This window comes from Neocloeon triangulifer, unplaced genomic scaffold, assembly GCF_031216515.1.
Source record: "Neocloeon triangulifer isolate White Clay Creek 2 clone unplaced genomic scaffold, ASM3121651v1 ptg000017l, whole genome shotgun sequence".
Lineage (NCBI taxonomy): Eukaryota > Metazoa > Arthropoda > Insecta > Ephemeroptera > Baetidae > Neocloeon > Neocloeon triangulifer.
Window position 1 is genome coordinate 982,375 of NW_026775559.1, and position 16,834 is coordinate 999,208.

The 16,834-nt window shown below is 38.8% G+C and overlaps 2 protein-coding genes across 2 annotated transcripts; one reads left to right on the plus strand and one right to left on the minus strand.

Moving 5' to 3' along the window:
* The first annotated feature begins 223 nt into the window (after positions 1-223).
* LOC132203514 (TAR DNA-binding protein 43-like) lies at positions 224-4,541 on the plus strand. Its single transcript, XM_059631333.1, has 5 exons — positions 224-597; positions 1,102-1,274; positions 1,333-1,473; positions 1,630-2,136; positions 2,353-4,541. Exons 1-5 carry the CDS (start codon positions 360-362, stop codon positions 2,845-2,847), a joined length of 1,554 nt encoding a protein of 517 aa, XP_059487316.1. The 5' UTR covers positions 224-359; the 3' UTR covers positions 2,848-4,541.
* A 44-nt stretch (positions 4,542-4,585) lies between these two features.
* On the minus strand, positions 4,586-16,000 carry LOC132203511 (furin-like protease 2). The gene is made up of 17 exons (XM_059631331.1): positions 15,832-16,000; positions 9,413-9,597; positions 8,953-9,057; positions 8,581-8,778; positions 7,974-8,108; positions 7,751-7,910; positions 7,445-7,617; positions 7,171-7,301; positions 6,542-6,687; positions 6,327-6,491; positions 6,145-6,262; positions 5,761-6,083; positions 5,546-5,703; positions 5,291-5,487; positions 5,054-5,238; positions 4,830-4,990; positions 4,586-4,775 (listed from the first exon to the last, which is right to left on the minus strand). The coding sequence occupies exons 2-17, from the start codon at positions 9,593-9,595 to the stop codon at positions 4,692-4,694; spliced, it is 2,622 nt and encodes an 873-aa protein (XP_059487314.1). The 5' UTR covers positions 9,596-9,597; positions 15,832-16,000; the 3' UTR covers positions 4,586-4,691.
* Between the last annotated feature and the right edge of the window lie 834 nt (positions 16,001-16,834).

The window sequence follows — 16,834 nt, forward strand, 5'->3', positions numbered from 1 at the left end:
AACTTTGTTCTCAAGCCCATTATCGAACAACCCACTCTCCGATGATTCAACAAAAAATTACCTAAATATGGTCGTAGCCTGCTTTTAAAAGCTAGAAATCACTTCAAAAATATTTTTTACAAATTAAAAAATGCCGTTATTTGGAGAATTTAAGCGTAAATTGGAGGAATGTAAAAATCATTGAAAGAATTTGTACCGATTCGGAACGGGCGATGGTCCGATGACGGCGTGCCCATTCCAAACTCATATGGGACGCGAAACGTGAACTTGGTTCAGATGGGAATGTTTGGCTTGGAGTAAATGGACGCTGAATGAGGAAAGAATTTTGAGTGCGTGTGGTTCGGTTGAGCTCGGAAGAAATGACTTCGTATTTACAAGTGGCCGAGGAAGACGGCGAGGAGCCGATTGAGCTGCCCACCGAGGACGATGGCACTCTGCTGCTGTCCACTCTGGCCGCTGCCTACCCTGGCACTTGCGGTCTCAAGTATCGCAATCCAGATTCCCGTGCCATGCGAGGCATTCGCCTTGTCGACGGCAGGCTACACGCACCCGAGAACGGCTGGGGCAACTCGATATATTTCTGCGTCTTCCCCAAAGGTTCGTTTTGGCCGACAATGGCCGTGTTTTCGGCAGTCGACACCAACCTCTGCCACGCCCCACTAGGCCCATATTGTTATTGCGCCTCTACGAAAACACGGCGCCAATTCGGAAAAACGAGACCTTGAGCACGGAAAATCACCTGTTTCTTATCATCCCCAATGCCTGCCGCCAACCTTTGATAAGTGGCAGGTCAAAATTTGTCCGGAATGTCCCTCAAATCCTTGTTTGTTTGCGACCCTCCCACTCTTATGGGCGATATTGTTACGGGCATTTTATCCAGTTTTCACGGCCATTCAAATGTAAACAATTCATGTAAACACAGTTGAACAACTACGCTGGCCCTTTTAAATGACAGTCTGGGCCTTCGGCACACTATAAAGTCTTGAATTATTACCATTCATACCGTTTTGTACTTCTCGTAAACCTACGTCAACCACACCCACTCTTGATTTGGTAGACAGGATGGATTTTAATTTGTTAATTTTACCTTTTAAATTGCAGCAGAGAACAAAAGAAAGTCAGATGACCACTTGGAAAATTCCACAGCCAAGACGAAACGCATGGAATCAAAGCAAAAATGCTCAGACTTGATAGTTTTGGGTCTGCCGTGGAAAACGACAGAGCAGCAGTTGAGAGAGTATTTTGAAGCCTACGGCGAGGTCCTTATGGCTCAGGTACGGGACATATTAATTTGCAAAAACTGTTTATAATATTCTTATGTTGGTGCCACAGGTAAAAAAGGACTCAAAAACGGGCCAGTCAAAAGGTTTTGGTTTCATCCGTTTTGGCAGTTACGAATCACAAATGAGAGTGCTAGCTCAACGACACATGATTGATGGACGCTGGTGTGATGTCAAAATCCCAAATTCAAAGGTAAATTGGAAAGACAAACAGAAACATAATAAAATCTCCTATTCATGTTGCAAATTGATCCAGAAATTTTGTATATGAAACTTCTGAAAGTTCAATACATTATATAAGCTTTTAACTTTTGGAAAATTATTTTTTATTTTACTATTTGCTTTCTAGGAGGGCCAAGTTCAGCAAGTGCCGTGCAAGGTTTTTGTCGGGCGCTGCACTGAAGACATGCAGGGTGACGACCTGCGCGAGTACTTCTCCAAATTTGGCGAAGTCACAGACGTCTTCATCCCCAAGCCCTTTAGGGCGTTCGCCTTCGTCACCTTCCTTGACCCTGAGGTGGCCCAGAGCCTGTGCGGCGAGGACCACATTATTAAAGGGGTCTCTGTCCACGTGAGCAATGCCGCCCCCAAAACTGATCCCTCCAGGGTTGGCGCCAGCGGCCGGGCGCCTGTTGACCGGATAGGCGGCCCCTACGGAGGCAACATGGGTGGAGGCGGTGGCGGTGGGGGCGGCAGAGGCACCGAACACAAAGCGCTCCCCGGACCTGGTGGGCCGTACGGACAGGGACCATACGGAGGCTCCGTGGCCACCATCGGCGTCGGCGGCACTGCTGGAGGCGGTTGGGGACAAGCGCTGCCTGGAAGCAGAGCCAATCTAGACATGCCAAACTTGCAGGTTAGTTGAATTATTATTACTATTAAAGAGAAAATTCAGCATTTAGCAAACTCAAGACACTCTAATTTTATATTTAAATTGATATTACTTAAGTTAATTTAAATTATTTAAAATATTCAAACTGGTTCCGTTCCCCAAGTTGAGATCAAAATAATAATGAATTTATTAAAAAAAATTCTCTTAATTTCATCAATTAATTTTTGTATTATCTTTTAGGCTTTGGGTATAACTGGAGGCATCGGGGCCACTGGCGGAGGTCAAGGTCCGCCTGGAGCCACACAAGGTATGAACAACCCTATGGGAATGGGTGCCCTGAACCTGGGCACCCTGCCCATGAACCCTGCCATTGTGGCCGCTGCGCTCAACCAGGCAGCCGCCGGCTGGGGCATCATCGGCAACCTCCAGAGCGCCCAGGGCGGCCAGGACAACGGTCCGACGCAAGGGTTTGGCAACCCGCAGCAATTTGCCGGGGGTGCCAGTGCCCAGGGGGGCAATCAGGCGGTGCAACCGACCAACGTCCCCCCTGGACAAAGTGGAAACGCCGGGACCCCTAACCAGGGGGCGGGCGGCTCCAGCTTCCTCGGCTGGATGAATCAGGGTGGTGGCGGCGCCGAAAACCCCGGTGGGCCCAACACAAGCAACCAGGGTCCAGGCGGAGCTTCGTGGCCGCAGCGGGACAAGGGAGGGAGTTATCTCAAGTACGACGTGTAGACTTCAAAGAACCAGCAAGTGGGGTCGATAAAGGCTTTCAAAACGCCCGCACGCTCTCAGGAAAAGGCATGATTCGGGAAGTATTCTTGGACGGGTGGGCTGACTTTTTTACATTTGTTTTATGCATTGACAAGTTTGTGCAAGGTGAATATATCTATCAATTGTAAGTTAAAACTACGAATATATCTGAAGCATTGAGCGTTGGTTGCGGGGAGCTTGAGGATTTTTTTTACGTTTGTCTTTGCATACGGTTAGAGAAAGTAACTCTATTATTTATTATGGATTGATTTCTTGCGTTGTTTTTCATTCGTATGACTTTGTGGAAGTTGCAGTGCATTTTAGGGCATGAGCGTATTCATAATAATTAACACACACACACATACATACACTATCAAGCATTCTCACACTTACACTAAACACACACACACACGCATAAGAACCTAAGAGAGCAAATAATGTTGTATATTATACGGAAGTTGATGACAAATCTCACTGTTATTTTTATGCTGCACTTGGAGTAATTACGATTTCTTTCCTTGATGTAGAGTCGTTTGTTATCAGATAAAATGAAAAGATAATTATCTAATTAATACGATGTCGTCTAGTTCCCAATCTTGCTTGAGTCTTTATTACTTTTGGACTGTGATTTTTGCTTTAGCTTTAAACAGTTGGTTCAGTCTGGATCCAGTTTAGTTGAATACATAAATAAATTATATAATAATTATGAACTGCCTGCAGAGAAGTGTACGGGGTGTGGTGAAAGCCTTTAAAATGCCTTTTCTAAAAAACAAAAGAACTCTCTGTCCGCTGTTTTCTCCCTGGCGAAAGCAAAATATATGTATCCCTCTGAAAGGTTTATGGTTTTTCGAGTGTTGTTTGAGTGAGTCGAGCGCTCACCCCCGCAGACCACCCCCTTTTCGCTACCGTGGCGTCTCCAGTTTCCGTTCGGTCGGTTCTCGTGCAGTTCGTTTTTCTCAGAGAGACAAGAAAGAAATACACCTGACACACTCACACGAGTTTCCCGCAAGATATCACGCCACCGAGTTTTCCATCTCTAAGTTAAACTCAGTCTCTCTCTTTCACAAAATGTTTTTGATTTCGCCTGCGAAAGCGCTGTTTAAAATGCTATCGAATCCAGCATCGAATTTTTACTGAGCGACCTGATCAACGAGGCGCATAGTTAAACAAAATTTAGTCTTTAAACAAAAAACGATGAATTAAATATTTAAAGAAGACGCAAAACACCTTTGAAGCTGATTATTGGTATTTCATAGAAGGAAAGGAGTTGGGGAGGGAAAAAATTATATTCATACTTGTTTGTTTACTATTGCGATTCCTTCATTATCAAAGTTGTTTCAACGGGTGGGGGTTGCCTGAATTTTTCATTTTGATTAAGTTTGACGCATCAATGTTTGACCCTGGATTATATAAATATAGTATATATTCAAATGTATTTGTTGATTTAAACGAGCACATGGAAGCAAACACAACAGAGGAAAAAAGTGTCCGCATGCTTGTGGCGTGACAGTCGTGTGCGAGAATCTAATGGTTTGTATTTAATGATTGACATGGGGTTATGTGCAGGTGTAAATCTAAATTATTTACTAACAATACTCTTATATTAGTGTGCAAGAAGTGTGAAATTCACTGTATGTTTTTAAAATCTGTAATTTTAATAAAGTGTATGAATGAAAGTCGCACTAGTTTCATTGTTGAACAAAATAAAACCAAATGGAAATTGTCGCGGCGATTTTGAAATCAACGTAATTTTATTTACAAAAAATACAACATTTTATATATAAAGATTCTTTTAACACAGATTGAATGGGAAATCACTCTTTGTATCAGCTCTCATCGAAATCACCTTGCCTCGTTGGCACCGCATGGTAGTCAGCATACCATTTCTTGGCGTTAGTAACCTTATTCAGCTGAAAGAATAAGAGCGTAAAATGTAATGCTTGATTGGAAATGCAATTCAATACCTTTCTTATGGTAACAAAAATCACTGCAACCACCACAACGGCTGCCCCTAGGATTGCTACTGCATCTAAATAATTGGACTTGATGGTGTGGCTGACCACAATTATGCCTGGAGTTTCGACGGCTCTTCGCACCGTTGAGGATGTATTTTCACATGGGACATCTGGAGTGAAATAAATGTAATTTAAGTTTTTCTCGACACAACAAAAATAAATAATATTCATACCTCCATTATTCTGATTGAGACACTTGGCCAGGCAGAGGCCATCGTCGCTCAGTTTGGCCTCACGCTTGCAAGTCAAGCAGTCATTCTTTTTAGGTCCTTTGCAGCCCTGACAAGAGTCGTGACAAAGGAGGCAAATGCCCTGCGAGCTTGGAAAACTACGTTGAGGGCATTCTTCGACACAAGTGCTGCAAAAATAAAATTTTGACGATCAAAATATTAAATTACCCACAAGTTTACCTATTTAATTTGAAATTTTTGCAAGTAACACAGTCTGTTGATGATTCTCCGTAGCACCCAAAGTTACTGCACTCAGGGTGGCAGTTTTTAGAGATTCGCTCCAAATTTTCAGACGATGCATCTGAAGAAGTGCTGTTTGGAGGAGCAACGACAGTCTCAAACTTCTCGCTTCCAGCCGTCAGCATATCACCGAGACGCTACAGAGTTTTTATTTGATAAAGATATAACTAAAATTTTTTAGACTAAGTTATCTACCGGCTGCTGATTTGGTTGCTGAAAATCAAAGTACCCGTTTGTGTATTGGTTGCCTGAAAAGGATCGGCTTGCAGCATTTGCTGACGGATAATTGGTTCTCAACCGAATGGGGTTTTCCTTTGTTCCGTAGAAAATGAGCTGCCATTTTTTTAGGATGCCTGAATAAAAATGCAAAATTAACTTGCATGATATGATATGAAAAATTTGAAAATTACCCGGTGTGTTGATTTGTCTGTTACCGGCGTTGACGATTTGCAGAGTCCACCTGCCTTCAGGTCTCTCGCCCCAGAAGTGCACACTGAGGAAGGGCCAGTCGTCAAAATTGCTGCTGGCAACATCCCTGGGACGCTCGAACAATAATGTGGAGGTTGTGCCCATAGGCGAGGTGAGCAAAATACGCAGATTTCCTCTGGGGAAGAATCGGAGGGTCAATTTGCACTGCACATGCTCCAAATATTGGATCTCGTTGTAGGTGTTGATGCAACCATCCACTTCCACTTGCGATTGCATAACTTGACCCAGAACTGGCGAAATTGACCTTTGTTGATAAAAATATATATTAATTTTTCAACCTCCAGGACAGAGCATTAAAAAATTACTTTTCCTCGTTCAATTCTGGCGATTTGCAAATGTGCTGTGAAGGCACTGTAATCCACTGCTCAGCGAGCTGAACCATGGCCCCGGCGTCCATCAGACCGTAGCCAAATTTGTGGCTCACTGAAATAAATGGCAATAAAATTATAATTGTAAGTGCGGAATTGAGTATGAAATATTTTTATACCTTTTCTTTGTACGCCGTTTGTGACCCAGCCGCGCTCTTTCTCAAGTGGCTGTGACCTGGATGTGAGAACCACCAAGTACTGCATGTCTCTCCAGGTCAGAGTAGGGTTGGCCTCTAAGGCCAGAGCACAAATGCCAGCAGCGATCGGCGCCGAGGCCGAAGTGCCTGTGAAGAACATTAACACCGCTTTTTTAATTTCTGCAAGATCTACTTACCAGTGTGCTCAACAGTGCAAATATGGTCAGGTCTCAATCGACCATCCATGTCCACGGTCACGACGCTCTTGTCATGGCCAGGTGTCCCTGAACTGTATGTTGTGGCAAGAGTTGATGAACATTCTTCCAAATACCACGGTTTATACCTGCAATTAGGAAGTTTGCGGTTAAATAATGGTTTATTGTTGGATTTTTACAGACAAGTGACAAATTTCTAATTAGCATAATAAAATATACAATATTTTTTAATTCTAAATGACTGCGAGTTGATGGAGCCCACATTCTTCCATAAAGTGGAATGTCAGGTATTTTTATTTTAACCATAGTGAAACAAACGGGAATTCTGTGCATTTTAGAAGAAAAATAAATTGCTTTTAATACAAAGCTGAAAATATAATGTTTATTTAGCAAAAATTTAAATAATTAATGACAAGTAAATGAGCTGAAGTATCCACTCATACCTAATAAAGCCATTTAGCTGCAAGTCATCGATATTGTTTTTTAATAATTTCCAGTAGCTTATTTTCTAACATATATATAATACTTTAAGGCATTATATTGCAAGTTGCGACCCTTCGAGTCAAAATAAAAAAAATATATTATACAGAGCAAACAAGCTCGTTACTCACCCTCCTTGAGTGGCACTGCTGATTGAGAGGGTGAAAATACTATTGGTGTATCCATCACAGTTGCAAGAGTCTGTGTGGCGGCCGCCGTTGCCAGACGCCCACACAAAAATCGATCCTTTGCCATTGCGACCCTATCGGCAAAATTATCATCATCAGGGTGTTGTAAATAAGGAGCGGGTAATTGGATGGACTAATGGGTTGAGCAATACTTGCAAGCGTGCGTCAATGGATAAGGGAATTAATTGACTCATATGTGAAATAAATTTTGTCTCACCGCAGTGACTCCGTAAATAAAGGCTCGGCGCGCCAGAGGGCCCGGTCCATCAACGGTCTTGCCGTCATCCTCTGGTCCCCAAGAGGCGCTATAAATGTCAATGTGGGCGGGATTGAGGCCTAAGGCTTTTGCCTCCACCGCGTCATTCACCACGCCGTCGAGCATACGAACACCTGAAAAGATTTCCCATTAGAAATTCTAATCATGACACAGGACGTTCATCATATTTTATTCATATTGTTTTTCCTTCCAAAATAACCATTGACGTCATTTTTTGGGTAATTAGATTTTGAATCATTCATGTACCTCCAATACTGGCGTTGTAAGCGATGCCGACTCCACATATACTGTTGAAGGCCACACCTGCGACCTCCCCGGCGCACCGGGTGCCGTGTTTGTTGTCCCCGTTGTCCCGGGGCATCGGGTCGGGGTCGTTGTCATTGATGTCTGTACTGGCTAAAGGGTCCTGAAGAGGGAAAAGTGCATTTTACTTTACCAGTTCAAATCTTCAAGGGAAAAATTTATTTACGTAGTTTTGCGCCAAGTCGGGATGATTGACTTGGATTCCGTCGTCGAGGATGGAAATCACAACACCCTTGCCTGTGTAGCCCTTTTGCCACGCCGGCCAGACGTTCATGTCGAAACCGTCTTTCGCACCGCCGGTCTACGAAAATAAACAAAAATCATGCTAACACATTGAACAAGGCACAAGGAAAGCCACACTGAATTGTCTACATTTTTTGGCAAATGACTGTTACCATAAACATTTTTTACTGCACAATACATATATTATATTAAAAATATTTGCGAACTTGTATAGAAAGAAACTGAGGAAATAAATAAAAATAAGTTTGATATAAAATGTGCTTGAAAAAAGGTCAAGGCTTTTTAGCTTTTTAATACACGTGTCTTAAACTCTCAGACGTTACTGTGACCCTTGACATAAACTCATAGCGTGCAGGTCACGTTTACAAACAGATTTTATTGACTTAAAACATAAACTGAAAGGTTCAAAATGCAAGTTCAGTATACATGACCTTTCACTCCCATCACACTTTCGATTAGAACAATTCATTTTACAATTTCATTCTAAATTAAATTGGAAAAAAAATAAAAAATAAAATGAAAATTCCTACCATGTACCACTGCTCCTTGAAGAGAGGGTCAGGGAAGAAGGGCCTGGCGCCGAGGTAAGAACCCTGGTCACGCGGCGCCACCCTCGAGTGCTGAACACCGCCGGAAAATAGAGAGTCGAAGGTGCCGTACGGGCTGAAGTCGGAGAGGTAGTCTCGTTTCACTCGCCGCTTGACATGCTGCTGTTGCACCCAGAGCACCTGCAATTGGGTCAGCAATCGCATGAAATCTTTTCATTCTCGCGCGCGCGAATGTTTTATATAAATTTCATGCAAACAAACGCCTTTCGCAGAGATCACGACTTTGGCATCGATTTGAGAAGACGAGAAAATGCAGTAAAAAGCTATGAGAGAGAGAATAAAATAAACACGCACCTCGGGTTCGTTGATGAGATTCGAGTGGTATGTGTTATTTGGCAGGGCGGACCGCTTGTGGATGCGTGAATGTTCAAAAAGGTAAAAACCCTTCAGCTCACCAATCTGGAACAAAATTAGAAAGGGAATTCATTTGAAGATAAATACAAAAATTATTATTCAGGTTTTAACCAATACCTTTTTTCAAATAGTTTTCTTTCATTTACAAATAAATTTAAACACTGTGATCTGACAATAATTAATTTCCTTCAAATTCATTTTCCATAAAAATAAGCAGTTTTAAATCATAAATTATATCTTATCAATGCTTTTTAAAGTAAATAGAATGTTATGAATGGAAATAAAAGAGGCCTGAAGTATATTAACGATAATTGCAAGTCATTTACTTTCAATCGTTTCCTCTTGTATTATAGTTGATAAAAAAAGTAAGTAAATGAATGACCAAGAATTTTTGGCGTACCTGTCCCATGTTGGTGAAACCGTGGGTCTGGGCTATGGCACTGGCACTTTCATGGCCGTTCGGGATCTGCACGGCGTACTGGTTCATGAAGATTTTCGGAGCTTCGGCCGACACGTGGTTGACAAGCACCACGCAAGCCAGCGCGGTGACCAGCATAATTTTCGCCTCCCGTAAGCACGCCATCGCTGCAAAAAGACGAAAAACGTTTCAATTCAGCATGCATGATAGTGGCAAAGCTGGCGAGAGCGTCGAGAAAGGAAGAACAAGCGTTGAAAGCGAAAGTTTTCAACCGGCAGGAAATTTCAAGAGTGCGCGATTTGTTGTTCGCAGCTTTGTGATAAAAGCAAGTTCATAATTCGAAAAGAAGTGCAGCGGTCAATTAAACATTCCTAGGCGCAAAGTGAAATTAATCGAACGCACACAATTTATACATAAACTTTCTATTTATATATCGGCGATTGGGACTAAAATTGCGCGCAGAAACGTTCTATTTCAGCAGAGCTAAATTCGGCGCGATTGTTTTCTGATAAAAGGCGGCCGGATTTTTATTTCTGAAGGTGCGGGTTGCCGGGATATGAGGGCGTCATTATTTGCAAAGAAACGGTGTGCAATTTGAATTCATCCAACGTGGACAAACAAATGAAAGTCCCTCCGACTTCGATTTCCCGTCATTGTTCGTGCGCCGCCGACTTGCTTTAAAGAGCGAAACCGATCGCGTTGAATAAAACAATTTTGTTATTACGCTTGTTTGCGACGAGTGTCTTAATCGAACGGCAATAATAATAATTGTAAATTAGCTATTACACAGAATTAAATCGCACAATCGACGGTCATTAGCATTGCTAATAATGACAATGCACAACTGGGAATTAATGTCAATTTGCATAATATAAATAGTTCGTCTGTCAGTTATGACTTGTATTGCAATTGAAAACATTCAATATTGTTTAATATTTTATAATTTTATCAAAAATTCAATATATTTCATCTGTTTCAAAATATAAAATTCCAAAAAAAAAATGGAATTTAATATTATTACTTAAAAAAAATAAATTATAATGACTAAAAATATTGATTAACCACCATACAATTTAATTAAAATTTTAGTCAATTTTCATAATTTGAAATTATTACAAAAATATCAATGCTGTTGACTTCAAAAGTCAGTTTTCTTCTTTCTTAAATTATCTTAGTAACCCTTTTGGACCGAATTATTAAAAATGTTACTTGGATCATTTTTATCTTATCTTGCTTTACAATTTGTAAATCCTGCCATAAAGTTTACTAATCCTTGGAAATCCTCTGAATCTGACAACATTTATTTTATAATTTCAAAAAAATGATATTATTGCTGCGAGACCTTTTATATATCATCGCGATTCCTGCTGTTCACTATTTGCGAAGAGTGCAAAAAAATTATACAATACTCTCTCGTGACCTTTTTTTCTATATGATAACAAAGACACTGCGAGACAACATAATGATAATGATGCTAAATTGCAGGTATACATTTTCATTCCTAGCTCCAAGTGCAATTTCACTCTGTGTTGGCCTTGTCACAAGCCTTCCGGTTGCGGCACAATGAGCGCAAAAAAATCCGGAGCGACCTTTTCCTAACAACTTATTCATCCTCCCTGCCAAAATCCTCTTTTTATCTCGACATGCAAAAGAAAGAAATAAAGAAAGAAAGGCTTTCGTACTTTAAATCCCCACGGCTAGCAATAAGGGCTGTCAATCGAGTCCGCCAGCCCAGCCAGCCAGCTTTTCTGGTTTTACGAGAGCCAAAAAAGTTACTGACTTGGCCTTGCTCGCATAGAAGCAACTGCGGTCGCTCAAATTATTTTACGATTCCTTTCCAATCTCGATTCACGCACTATGATTTAAAAATTGCTGCCGGTCGGCAGAACCTTGACAAATTATCACGATCGACCGCAATTAATATATAAACAGGAGCGGGATAATTTATAATTTACCAGGAAACCATTGGAGATATACGGAGTGAAATTAAAGAGACCGCATGAAAAAGTCGCGCGGTTTGAAACAAAAGTGCAAAACCGGTTCGCTTGCATAATTTCACACACCTGGCTTGGCACTTTTTTGCTCAAACTCAGCCGGTCAAAAACAATCGTGCTGACGTGCAATAAAATATTTACATCATAACATCAGTTAGAGATCGATTAGGGAAACCTTTTCTACAGCCGTTTTAAAATTAAATATTAAACCTAATAATTGAAACTTTATTCGACGAAATTTTTATCATCATATTGATATTGTTTTTTGCAACTCAAAATTAAATTTGCATGAAATCTTATTCAATGGTTCCAGTCTATCCTCAAATTTGAAAGAAATCTTGATCCTTTATCCAAAATTACATTGTTCTATATTGCAAAAATTTTGAAAAGTTGAAATCATATCCAAATTTTAACCTACCACTTTGTTTGATTCAAAATCACATCTACTAAAACGATAAAAATTCCTGATAAAAATTAAATTAAACTGTAATTAATTAGTTTTCCTCATTTTTACATCATGTAATTAATGATAAAAAACGACTTAAATTGATTACTGTTCAGTTTTGCTTTAACAGAATCAATTGATCTGTTTTCTGCTTTCAATCGATTACGCACGTTGTGCTATTTCGAAAGCCGAAACAAACAAATCCTAGCGAATTAGCGGCGCTGTGTGTATTTGACATTGTCTGGTTCACTGGGTTTTGCCATTTTGCTTTCTAAAATTATACAACCTTATACAACACCTCATAGCAAGCGGCGGCGAGTAGTGAAAGTATAGCATTGGCTCGTAGCAGATGATTTATTTAAAAATTGATCAGCGCAGCAGTTAGCCGAGTCCAGTCACCGGCGCTTGATTCCCAAGCGGGGAAGAAGCCATTCTAAACAGGTGTCGTCGCCGTGACTTGTACCACTTCCGATCCAGCAAAAGTCGCGTGACAATCGGTCTGGCTAATTCGTCTTTAGAGGTTTAAAATTCGAGCCGGGAGAAAAACAGAGAGACTGAACGACGCTTTCAGAGGCAAAACCACAGCAGCCTTCTCAAATCCGCTTAACCAGACCGGCAGCAGCGGTTTGCTTCAAATAAAATTTGTCAAGATATTTTTATTTTTTTTAAATTATAAAATACAATCGTTTCCTTGCCGTGGGAAAATTTTCTGAATGATTTTAATCTGTTTTCTTCTAAATTTCTATGCAGGTAAAAATGGATTACAGAAGAAATTAAATAAAAAAAATGTAAAAAATTAGGAAGATTGATCAATTAAAAATAAAAAATAAAATGTTAAAAAATACTTTTGTATTAATATAATAAAAATGAATTGAGGATTTATTCACGGCGAGTCTGATTGAGTCAGCTTTTCCTAGAAGGGATTTTTTAGAAGTTTATTGATTCATAGGAATTAAACTATATCCTGATCTAAGTAAAGCAGAAGAAGGATGTAGAGCCGGATATTGCTTTTTTGTAATGGGAAAGGCTGGAACTGGGCTGGAAAAACCATCGAACAAAATCTATATTTAAATTTACTTGTGAGCTGATAAAATGTGTGTAGTTATAAGCTCAAATTTCATACCGCCTATATTACAATTTCTACAGATTTGTTAACGGTCGTATTAATTTGTAAAAATTTCAGACTTTCAAACTTGGGAATCAGCGATCCACATTTTTTGCATATTTCCTTTGTTATTACGGCGGCCTTCAAAGCTTTTCTTGTTATGAAAAGCCAAAGTATGCACCAAAATCTGGAATAATTTTTATTAATTCAAGAAAATCCTTGGACGCAAATTGAGAAAGATAAAAATCGCGGTTCTTTCAGGCATCATTAGCGACTTGCGTGCAGCATTTTATTATGGTTTGTGTAGCAATTATGACGTGACGACAATGCTAATGAGGCTATTTATCTTGAAGATAAAATGCCCAAAATTGACGCAGGGGCTTAACTCAATTTAAGCCTCAAAAATTCATAAGAAATAAGAAATTTACAAAGTTATTGAATTATTTTTTATGTAACAATCTTTTGAACAAGACTGAAAATAGTAAATTTCATATTTTGATAAACAAAATCTACTTTAAAATAGTTTAAAAAAATCACAATAAAAAAAAATTAAAAATTAACCTTGAGAAAACAGAAACAGAGAAAGCAGAAATAAAATGATAATAACATTAATAATTTTTGTTGAATTCCGGTGTTGTTATTTTTTTTTTTTTTATAAAATTCTACTTCACACCAAAACCAAAAGGAAAACCCAGTCAAATGTTCATTATCACAGACAAAAAAGCGGAAATCGACAGAACAACGTGTATAATCTGAAGTTTTGATAAAAATAAAAATGCAACTTTTCGAGGAGAGGAACGAAAAGATTGTGCTCTGGATTACTTCACTTGCACGCGAAGATTAACACGCTTTGCAACATGTAATATACAGAAAGTGCGAAATTCGCAAGTGATAAGATCAACACGTTACGTCCTGGCCACTTGACCGCAAGTGCAGACGAGACCCTTTTCCTTTCGAGAGAAATTTCACGCGCGGTTTTTGTGTCAAGTTATGATTGTCGTCGCTGAATTTGTGTGTCGGAAGAAGCGACCGGCCGGCGGAAGACAATACAAATAAAAAACTTTCCTAAACAAGTTTAAGTGTTCCTGAAACAACAAACACACTTAGGGAAAAAAAATGCAAAATGGCAAAACCAATTTTATTCAAATGCAAAGTAGTTCCGAAACAAAAAGCGCTGTCGATTGAAATTGCAAAAAAAGGGTTGTATGAGAAAGGAGAGGAGGATCTGGATATTTAAATTAGAAGAATTGTGGATTTCTATGGTGGATAATTATTATTGCCGAGAGAAAAGGCTGCTGGCACACTTCTTTGCGAATGCACCGCGAGAAATTATTAAATTGGAATTATAATTATTCGCTGAAGGAAGAAAGAAAAAGAGATGATTGCGCACGCTTTTATGATTAATAATTACAGGTTTTGCTCTTGATTTGTTAATTTGTTGGTTGAGAGCGCATCAAAATCACTCTGAAACAAAGCTTCAAAATATGTCGAATTTAATTTAAATAAATGTCCAAATCTTTTTTTAACTGTCATATTTACATTTATAAAATTAAGCGACTGAACACAAAATCCATCACCAAAAAATCCGCTTTAAAATGAAAATTCCCCATGAATCAACATCTAAATTGATCAAAATAAAAAAAAAAATTCTTGAAAAGCAGATTATTTTAACAATTTATTCACAAGAATTTACAAATTTATGTCAACAAGAGAGAAAAAATCAATTAATATTTAGAAAAAATACAAATCGCACTAATTTATAATGAGTATTAAGTGCACATCATCATAATAATCTGTAAAATTGGTGAGATTTCATTGTTTTGGTTCAGTTTTCACGGTTTGAGAACAGTATAAGCACAATGCAAAGACAAATCTGTGTCACTCAAGGTTAATTGTTGCAGATAAGTAGGACTATTTTTTATAGACACAAAAAGATACAAAATTTCCAAGCGTTTAAACATTTTGAGATATTTTAAATAGCATTCCAGAGAATTTATAGCAAATTATATAATAAAATTATTGCATTTTCAAACTTCATCGATTTTATTGATGATGTAAAATTTTTAGTAATGAATGGCGCATACAAAAATTAAGTAAACAAAAAAAGATTTGATTTATTTTATTTTTATTTTTTTTTTGTCAAAAATATTAATTGTAAAAATAAACTTCCTTCTCTATTTTTACAGCACTTCCCTGCCAGATTACCGAGTGGAAAGAACCGGAAGAAACTTTTGTCTGAACTGATTTAATAAAGTGTCATTAGTGCGCAGCTTCCTGCTCCTTCCATTTCGCGGAAATTAAACAAATTATCTCTTTGTAAAGGCCAGAGTTCTTTGCAACTACAATATTTGCCAATACTTATATTAATTTCAAGTTTCTTTATTTGCTAATAAAAATAAGAAAATCTCTCACCGCAAACAGGACACATTTCAGATCACCAGCGGAGAGAACAAGTCGCGCTATTATTGACCAATTTGACGGCTCTTGACGGAAAAAAATCGGCTGCACCAAATACGTGTGCAAACGACCCTGCCCTATGTAACAATTAAACGCAGAGAAAGACGAACTTGACATTGTTTCAATTTATAAAAAAGGGAGGTGGAAAACCAGGATGAAAAATCAATCGATTTGTCGCGAGTAAAGTGGCCAAGGCTGATTTAATTACTCGGCTCGGCAGGCAAGGGTTGAAAAGGTACGAACGAAAAAAAAACGCTGGACTAAATGAACCTTTCTTACTGTGCCAAGGCTACACTCTCACTTTCGAGTGCGCCTCGTCGGTAGGCAACCTGAGCGCCCTGAGCAACACACTCGGTTCCTTTCTTTCCAGCAAAAAGGTTTGTTTTTTAATCACACATACCTTGTTAAGGGTGCTCTACGGCCGAATCGTGTGCTGCCCTGAGAGCATCTAGCGAGGGTCCAACAGAGGCTTCAGTTTCGACACCCAGCGCCCATCACACACACATCCGCAGTCGACGAACCACTCGAGACTTCGGGCTGTTTCTTTCTGACTCCTCGAGTTGCTTTTCGTTCAGCTGGGCGAGTTGCAGCAGCAGCGAGTCGTGGACTGGCTGCAGATGGTACGCCTGCGCAGACACAGAGGTCACCCCTGCTCGACCCAGCACCAGAGTACATTGAGCGCAATATCGTTCGTTCACTTCGTTCATTGCAGAATAAAGCAGAGGCTTTGTGATTTTTTTACTGACTTAAATTATTGAAGGGAAATTTTCAATATTATGATTTTAATTAATTTAAAATGAAAAAAAACGGCGCAATCATTCACACATTTTTTGCATTTTCAGTATTTTTTTTAAAGAAATCATTTAAATTAATTTTTTTATAAAAAATAATACAATGTCAAAGTTAAAATAATCCTACTTGCCAATTGCGCTGAACTTGATTGAACAATACAAAACTTTGATAATTATTATTTCATTTTTAATTTTTTTTTTTTAATATCCTTTTACACCAGGTGCAATTAAAATGAAAAAAAACGGCGCAATCATTCACACATTTTTTGCATTTTCAGTATTTTTTTTAAAGAAATCATTTAAATTAATTTTTTTATAAAAAATAATACAATGTCAAAGTTAAAATAATCCTACTTGCCAATTGCGCTGAACTTGATTGAACAATACAAAACTTTGATAATTATTATTTCATTTTTAATTTTTTTTTTTTAATATCCTTTTACACCAGGTGCAATTGATTTAGTTTTATTTTTTAGTCTGATTTTGATGTTAAATAATGTTATGTTCTTGAAAAGTAACTTATTATGAATCGAGAATAAATGAAATAAATCAACCTCAATACAACCTTCGCAGGTGTCAGGCAGGTGTAAAATGTAAACGGAAATATAAAAA